This window comes from Mus pahari, chromosome 12 (genome assembly GCF_900095145.1).
Source record: "Mus pahari chromosome 12, PAHARI_EIJ_v1.1, whole genome shotgun sequence".
Classification (NCBI taxonomy): domain Eukaryota; kingdom Metazoa; phylum Chordata; class Mammalia; order Rodentia; family Muridae; genus Mus; species Mus pahari.
In genome coordinates this window covers 16,949,546-16,958,954 of record NC_034601.1, presented here as the reverse complement: position 1 = coordinate 16,958,954, position 9,409 = coordinate 16,949,546, and the positions used below count along the sequence as shown (strand labels likewise).

The following is a 9,409-nucleotide window of genomic DNA, read 5'->3' as shown; positions in this document are numbered from 1 at the left end:
TCCTTCCTTCCTTCCATCCTTCCTTCCTTCCTTCCTTCCTTCCTTCCATGTATGTATGTATGTATGTATGTATGTATGTATGTATGTATGTATGTATTTTATGTCCACTGTAGCTTTCTTCAGACACACCAGAAGAGGGCATCGGATCCCATTACAGATGGTTGTGAGCCACCATGTGGTTGCTGGGAACTGAACTCAGGATCTCTGGAAGGGCAGTCAGTGCTCTTAACCACTGAGCCATCTCTCCAGCCCATGGGTTTTCTTAAGAACAGAAAAGGAAGAAACAAAGGCAGAAAACATTCTAGACTTGGCTCTCAGAGAGCTGAAGGGAAGGCTTGTCTGTCTATTTGTAAAACTCATCTGTTCCTGGCATCTCCCATATCTCCCTAGTTTTCTACTTCTGGTTTCCTCATTCCTGACTAGAGTTGATACTTAGGCTGGGGGCCCCAGAGAACAATGTCCAAGGCAGGTGCCCTGAAGCGCTGAGATCCCACCCTGCTAGCACACCCTTTCCTCAGCAGTGTGAGTCCAGGTCTACTAAAGAGGAAACAGCCCTTCCAACTCATCACAGGAAGAAAAAGTGAACAGCCTGGACAGACATCTGTCACAAGCTGCTGTCTAACTTGGTTCTATAATAAACCACTGTCTGTTCTAAACACCAGAATTTGTCCCAGATCATTACACATTCTTGAATCCCACTGAATCCCCACCCCCAAATAATTTAGTATCTCTCTAAAAACTCTCCTGCATTTCTCATTCTCTCCTTCTTTACAGAGATTGGAGATTACATTTTCTATGTAGTGTTGAGCATTACCATTGGCTTCCATGCTGTGACGTCCCTCTTTTGCATGTTGACAATTTTGTGTGTCCTTTCTCTTAATTTTGCCAGTTTATGCCAGAGAATGTATGTACAACAGAAGAGAAATTGCTTTCAAACCTTACAAGGTGTTTTAAAGGGCAACAATGCAACGGTAGCCTAGCCTCCAGATATGAATGAAACCAGCCCAATGTCAAATTCTCACCTCCTGAGGCCAATTGGAAAATATCTGGAAAACCCTACTGCCAAAGACTGCTGGCACACACTTTGGTCACAGTGAGACATCACACTGGTACAGATCTGGATGTTCCCTCCGTGCTGCCTTGCTTTCACTCTGCTCTGTAGACCACTGCGGAGAAAAGGCATCCGTGGTGCTACCCTGAATTGAATTCTTTGAGCTATAATAATGAGCATCACTGTAAGACGATGCTTATTGGTGCAGCAGTGTTTCCAGGGTGCGCATCTGCTTTTAGACTGGATTTAAGGCCTACTGCACAGAAGAGGACTTATGCCTGGCCAATACGCAAGCACCAACACAGCTACGAAGCCTCTGCTCTGCAGTGGTGTCCTCCATGCAGGGTGTGCGAGTGCAATGGTGGCACAAAGTATTAGCATTCCTTCTAGGCTCTGTCCCAACAGTTGGCAGGACTTGTATAAAAGGGGCTATTTGGCCCCTCCTTGAACTCTCTCTCTGCTCTCTGTCTCTCTATCTCTCTCTGTCTGTCTATCTGTCTCTCTCTCTCCCTTGTCTACATTCCCTTCTCAACTTCCCTTCCATGCCTTAAATTCTATTCTATACTATACCTATCCTGTGGCTGGTACTTCAGGAGGAATGAATGCCCAGCATGGACCTGCTGAAGCACGCTTCCCACCTCACCACATTGTGCTCTACAAATCATACCCTGGCCTTTTATTTATATATATAAATAAAATTTATATATTTATTTATACATATAAATTATATATATATATATATATATATATATATATATATATATATATATATATATATATACACACACACACACACACACACACACACATACATACATACACAGAACAGAGCTTATGGGAGTGACCAACTAATAACTCAGAGACCTGGGGGGAAAACCAAATAATAATGTTCTCCTAAAGGAACGCAGTGATACGATGACTCCTAGTGACATGACATTCGCTGTCATCAGGGATAGCAAATAAGACTAAACATGGAGACCCACAGATGGACAAGATGTAGAGAGTGCGAGATCTCAGAACACCCAGCCCTAAATGGTATGTCTCCATGAAATATCTCCCCTCAGGGGTCAGGGAACCTCACAGAAGAGCAGCCGGAAAGAGTGTAAGAGCCAGAGGGAACAGAGGACAGCAAATAAACAAGGCCATCTATACACAGCAGGATCGGTGCCCGTGCGAACTCTGGGGTAGCATGCACTGGGGTAGCAAGCACAGGGCCTGCACGGGTCTGCACTGGTGGTGTCCCTGTGCTGAGAGAGGAAGTGGACACACACACCATCCCAAACCCAGGAGCTGTCCCAAATCTATAACCACTGAGAAGTGAAAATTTAGTTTCCTCCAAGGGAGTCTTACAGGGAAACAAAGCACTCTTGAGTGTAGTTTGCTGCATGCCCAGCAGTGGGGGGCCAACAGAAAGTGAACTCAACGTGATTGCTGGAGGCTCCTTGTTCCAATATCAGGTCAGGGCTTTTTTCCCCCTACATTCATTTTATTTTAATTTTTTACCCTACACTTTTTCGTATCTATGATGGCTTCCAGTTTTGTGTTTTTATGGGATCCCTGAGTATGTGAGTGTGTTTCCACATCATTATCTGTTTCCTGTGCTGTGTCTTGGGCTCTTTTCTGTATTTTTGTTTTTGTTTTATCATATGTTTATTGTATTATTCCTTGGATGCTTATTTGTTTTCTAAGGAAGACAAAATGAGGGTGGATGGGATGAGAAAGGATATGGGAAGGACCTGGGAGGAATAGAGGAAAGGAAAACCATAATCAGAATATAACACATGAAAAAATCTATTTTTAATATAAAACAAACAAATATCTTAAAGCTATGTTCAAGACCAAATATACAAACAATCATATACACAAACAATGCAGGTTATGATCAGCACCGATCCCTGACACCATTAATGATGCTCCGTTACGCTTGCAGACAGTCTAGCATGGCTGCCCTCTGAGAGGTTCCAGCCAGTAGCTGACTCTGAAGACCTACAGAGTCAACTAACCTGAGCCCATGGAGGCTCAGAGAGACTGAACCACCAACCAAAGAGCACACATGGGCTGGACCTATGCCCCCCTGCACATATGTAACAGATGTGCAGCTTGGTCTTCTTGTGGGTCTCCTAATAATTGGAGTGGGGGCTGTCTCCTGCCATTGGGTCCCCTTCTCCTACAGTGCCTAGTCCTGCTAGGACTGGATGTCCAGGGTAGAGGTGGTACCCAGGAGAGGGGCTTCCCCTCTCTGGGGCAAGTGGGAGGGGGTGGTTGGTGTTTATTGTAGCATATTCACAACTATGTGATGGAACCACTCCAGGTGTCTATTAAGAGAGGACTGGATAAGGAAGTATGGTTTATATACCCACTGGTATTTTCTCAGTACAAAGAAAAACAGGTCATGTCATTTGCTGGAAAGTGAATGCAAATGGAGAGCATCCTATGAAGCAAATTAAGTCTAGGAAAGACAAATATGGAATGTGTTGTTCTCTTACTCCTAGGTTCTAGACTTAGATAGTTGCATAAAATCATGTACATTCAGATGACAGGAAAGTAGAAACAAAACTGTCCTAGGCCCAGAGGAGCTAATGGAAGAAGGAAGTGAGGTACAAGGGGTGTGATTACAGTGCTTTAGGTATACATAAAATGCCTGATGTAACCCAGCACACAACTAAAGAGAGCAATTTAGAGGATGTTATGCATCAGTACACTCAACCCCAGGTCCTTCCACATAGTCAAATTAAACCTCAGGATCTCCATGTGGACCTGATTTGCTCACATATCTACTGCTAACTCCATCATCTCTAGGAGTCTGCTTCATTGTTGCTAACTCCATCATCTCCAGGAGTCTACTTCATTCACTGTTGCTAACTCCATCATCTCCAGGAGTCTACATCATTCATTGCTGCTAACTCCATCATCTCCAGGAGTCTGCTTCATTCACTGTTGCTAACTCCATCATCTCCAGGAGTCTACATCATTCATTGCTGCTAACTCCATCATCTCCAGGAGTCTACTTCATTCACTGTTGCTAACTCCATCATCTCCTGGAGTCTGCTTCATTGTGGTTTGGTTAGTTTTAGATCAGCAACTAAAAATCTCATTTGGATTTACCTTTCTGGATTACCAGAAAGTTAATATAAACTAAGCATATTGAGTGAGAGTTAATAAATTGGCAGATGAACTAGAAACTAGGTGTTTACCCCATTTATACCATTTACACAGGGGAACCTAGGATAGGAAGGGCCCTTCCTGAAGGGAACAGTCTACATACAGAGCTTCGTTATTTACACCAGTGGGAATTCATCTCAGATATGCTTATGTCTGGACAGAAAGAAAAGTACTACCTTACATCTGCTTTCAGTACATGGATGATTTATTGTTTAATAATTACTCCTTCTTACATTAAAAATAAAAAGAGCTAATCTACCATTTGGATACCAAAGGCCAGTATCTTAACTCTAGTTTCTTTCCATCCTTCCACAAGTGTATTATGAAAGCTGAAGTTTATTAACATACCTTGGATCAAGAAGACTCCTCAAAAATTTGAAAAGCAAAAGCTGGTTCTGAATAGAAAAATAAAAAGCACAATCAAATATCAAATTTCCCAAATTGTGCAATGCTAAAGAACTAGTCTAGCCTAGCCCTTCAAAGCAGGTTCTTGTGTTTCCATTAGGCCTCTGTACACACCTCAGTGCTCAGTCATACCCTTCACTTTTGAGTGAAGAAGGATACACACATCCTGTTACTTCAAAAGAAGACCCTCCCCAAGAAAGTTGGTCCCAGCACAAGTGTTACTCAAGTGGCCAGTGCTTAGATCCATGTTGATGACAGGGGACCTGGGCTGCAGAGGGAGTCTCAGGCTGACTCTACTGTCCTCTGTCTCTCATAAGGGTCTGCTGTGAGACAGTTAATGGTGGAGAGAGTTGAGGCATACTTAAGGTTCAAATTAACAACTACCTCCAAAAACTCAACTCTTTATCTCTGCAACAGCATCAACCACAACTGCAAAGTGTTAGCCTTCAGCACAAAGTCTGGATTCTATTTCCAGCATTCATTAGCAATATGACCATGTAATTCTTAGTGTTCAGCTGCCTTATGTGGAAACAAAACAACTCCACCCACTCCACTGAACCCCAGCTGTATCTTTTCTGCATTTGTCAAAAGTAGTAACAATTAAATGAGATAAAGCTTCTTATAGCCTATGAATATAGTTGCTAGGTTCTTAAGAAGCCTAAGCAAAAATGAGCATTTTTTCCTATGTATTCAAATTTCTTCTCTATCAAGCAGGGGACATTCCAAGTGAAAAGAATAGGATAGTTTTGAATATGGTTTTTAAATCTATTTATGGCTAGGGATGTAGCACAGAGATAGAATCCTTGCCTAGCATGCACAAGACCTAAGGCTTGATCTCACACTGAAAAGGGACAGGAAAACACACACACACACACACACACACACACACACATTTATTCACGTGTATGTATACAAACACATATGAAAGTATAGAAACACACACTAGTTTTTTGAAGACTGGCCCATGTACAGTCATTACTCACTGTCAGCCTCATTTCCTGCCTTCTCTGTGTTGCCTCCTTTTGTTTTACATGCCTTTCCTCCTGGTTATGACTTGAGTTTCCTTCCAAGGTCCCTGGGAACTATTATTCAGGAGCAAATTGCATTAAAAGTAAAGGAAGTGCATTAAGATCAAGTGGTTATGGCTCCATTTGTGTTCTTTGCCACAGTTTTCCATAAAAGAGATCTAACATTAACATCCTTTGCTTTAAACACTGGTAATTCTCAAACACAGAGAAATACAGATGTAATAAAATCAGCTCAAGCCCCATGTATATTTTCTGGGCTCTATATCTTAACGCACCCCTTTAAAAACTGCTTCTTACTGCACCGATGCTGCCTCCTTCCTCTACCACATCTCCTACCTCTTGTTTCCCACAGACCTGCCCACACCCTGAACCCAGAGTCTCTACATCTTTCTATACCAGAGCCTTTTCTTCTGGAAAGCCTTTCCCAGTTCTGCCTGCAAAGCTCTGGCAGCTCTGGGAGCCGTTCCTCTCTCATCGTCACTCTCGTTCCCATGGTCCCTTTTACATAAGGGTAGTTCAGCTCGGTAGCATTATACTGCAGTGCCCTAAGTGTGCTCCTTGGAGCCTAACCCTAAGTGTTCTGGTACGGAGTGGGGTCACATGGGTTTAAATGAGTGAGTCCTATCTTGTCCCACACCACTCCCAACTTCTCATTTTGCCATCTGGCAGCCATTCCTACCACTGCTGTTGGACTTGAGGGCTGTGGACTGTACTTCACGCCCCTTATGTTGTCCAACTGCCTAGCTCTCTCCTCTGGTCACTGGCACTGTGGTGACAAACTATGAGGAACAGTAGGCCCTCACACCACACTTCTCCCAGAACTTTTCAGCAGCCACGTCTAGAGAAGCTGTTCCTTGGAAAAATCTAAAACATGACCATGGACTCAATTAGAAGGGACAAAGGTCTGTTTAAGTAAGATCAGCTGTCAGCAGAATGGGGTTGTGGATCCTATAGCCAAAGAAACCAGGAGGCTCCTCTATGGCTTATGGTTTCTAGAGCAGTGTAGGTTAGAGTCTCAGAGCCGTTCCCTTAATATCAGGATTTGTTATCCAACAATACACTCCCATATTTCAATACTCAGAGATTAATGCTCCCATCTACATCCCCTCACAACACAGGCACAGAATGCACACAACATAAACATCCCACACAAACATAGTACATAAACCACATACGAAGTGTGCACATACATCTAACATACACGCACGCGCACGCACACACACCACCACCAAACTACTTTTAATTGGAACTCTGAATTTAGGCGATACACATAACCTGAAGTCCTCAGATCCAGGCGCCCCTCCCATTACGTGTTCACAACCCTTACCTGAAGCTGTCCAATGACCACTTCGATCTGCTCAGAAAAGTGAGTAGCCACCAACTCTGCGGCTTTGCAGGGCTTCAGGGACACAAGCTCCTGTGGTCAGCAGAAAAAGATAGCTGTGTCACATGCTGCACTTAGTGGGCTATCCATAGGCATGAGGCTTGAAACTTCCATGAGCTTCCACAGTGTACTTCAAGAGTCCCTGCTTTAGGCTTTAATTTAAGGCTCACATTACCAATTACCAAAGTTAGAATGGTCCCATACTACAAATCAATTTGGAGGGTGTTTTTAACCTCTCTAGAATTTCTAGACAGAGTAAGCTTTATGGAATTCTGGATTCTGGACATAAGAGCTATGGATGGACAAAGGATTAAATGCCCCCCAAGTTCCTGTCAAAGAGTTTCATGCTTGAGCTTCAAGAAATGAGAAAGAGTCCAGTTTTGATTTCTTTAGCTAAAATCCTAGTAACTATTTGTGGAAACTGAGCTAAGTCTTGAAGACACTAATGTTTGACCCACTGACAATTACCCACTTTTAATAGGATCCACATCAGTCAGAGCTAAGATTCCCACACGCGTCTCCTTGAGTTCCTGCTCCTGGCTACTCTCCTTATTGAAACTCCTTTTTAGGATCGCTCCCCACTTCTGCCTGAACTGCTTAGTTTTTTATTATCAGTTTGACCAAAACTGGAGACACCAGGAAAGAGAGACACTCAGCTGAAGAGCTGTCTACATCGGACTAATAATGTGCAGGCTTGACTGTGGGGCATTTTTTTAAATTGATGCCTGATGTGGGAGACTCCAGTCCATCGTGGGTGGCATGGTACCTAGATAGGAGGGCTTGGGCTGTAGAAGAAAGCTAGGTAAGGGGCTAAAGAGACGGCTCAGCAGCTAAGAGCACCGGCTACACTTCCAGGAGACTCCCTTTTAATTTCAAGCACCCCATGACAGCTCCCAGCCATCTGTAAATCCAGTCCTAAAGGACCTGATGCCCTCTTCTGGCCTCCTCAGACACTGCACATACACAAAAATAGGTACAAATAAAATCTCAAAAAAGTAAAGGAAGGGAGGGAGGGAGGGAGGGAGGGAGGGAGGGAACGAACAAGCAAGCTGAGCATGAACACTAAGCAGCAGCCACTAAGCAGCATTCCTCCATGGCCTCGGTTTACTTCTATTTCCACGTTCCTGCCTTCCACTCCTGCCCTGCATTCCCTTAGTGGTGAATTATGTGCGAGTAAATAAGCCCTTTCCTCTCAAGCTGCTTTGGCTGTGGTGTTTACTACAGAAGTAGAAAGCAGCTAGAACCCAGCCTTTCAGTTTGTGCCTTTCTCTGTGGGAACACTGCCCAAACACAGCTAAAACATAGATAAAAGCACAGACCAATCTGGAGCAGCACAGTACCCCAAGCCCACAGCAATGCACTCCAGGAAGACTGTGTGAGGCACAGTAACAATGAGTTCAAAAGAGTGACCAGAAGAACAGTCAATGAAGTCCAACAACACAAATTCTTGAGTGAATTAAAAAAACAATACAAATAAAGAGCTGAATGAAACAAAGAAGATGGTACAGGATATGAATGAGGAATTCAATGGTGATAAATACTGAAATCAAATAAAAACTTTACAAATGAAAAGCACAACAAATCAAATTAAAAACTCAGTAAAAAGCCTCACAAATAGGTCAATTAGAAGACCATCTCAGGGCCTGAAGATGGGGATGATTTAAAACATTCAGACAGCAACACAAATAAAGTAACAAAGTGGGAATAGAGCATGATAGAGCTACAGAGCACCATTAAAAAACCTACAGACCATAAGCATAAATGTAAAAACAAAGAAAAAGTAAGCAAATAGTTGGTATCAACTGAAGCATGAGAACCTGATTATGGGTGCCTAGCACCCACATAAAAGCCAGGTACAGCAACTTCTCTAACCCCAGAGCACGGGTTGACACAAATACAGACAGATCCTTGGAGTCTCTTATCTTGCAGTCTAGCCAACTGGTAAGCTTTAGGTTTGTGGTGGTTTGAATAGGCTTGGTCCAGGAAGTGGCACTATTTAGAGGTGTGGCCTTGTTGGAGGAAGTCACTTTGTCACTGTGGGAGTGGGCTTTAAGATCCTCCTCTTAACCATGTGGGAGCTAGTCTTCTCCTAGTGGCCTTCAGATGAAGATGTAGAACTCTCAGCTCCTCCTGCACCATACCTACCTTGATGGTAATGGACTGAATCTCTAAAGCTGTAAGCCAGCCCCAACTAAATGTTGTCCTTATAAGAGTTACCTTGGTTGTGGTGTCTGTTCAGGTCAGTAACTAAGACAAGGTACGATGAGAAAGAAGGTGGTGGGAGACTGAGGAAAACATGCCCGGATGGACCTCTACATAACCGAGAGTGCACGGCACACCACACACACACACACACACACACACACACACACACACACA

The 9,409-nt window shown here is 43.4% G+C and overlaps 1 protein-coding gene across 5 annotated transcripts in view; it reads right to left on the bottom strand.

Moving 5' to 3' along the window:
- Positions 1-9,409, bottom strand: part of Vps8 (VPS8 subunit of CORVET complex) — a 216,139-nt gene that overhangs the window by 86,058 nt on the left and 120,672 nt on the right. For all 5 annotated transcript variants that reach the window (XM_029544439.1, XM_021209011.1, XM_029544437.1 and 2 more), the window contains 2 exons: positions 6,974-7,063; positions 4,562-4,608 (listed from right to left, as the gene is read on the bottom strand). In XM_029544439.1, coding sequence (XP_029400299.1) covers positions 4,562-4,608; positions 6,974-7,063 — 137 coding nt within the window. The remainder of the gene's footprint in view (positions 1-4,561; positions 4,609-6,973; positions 7,064-9,409) is intronic.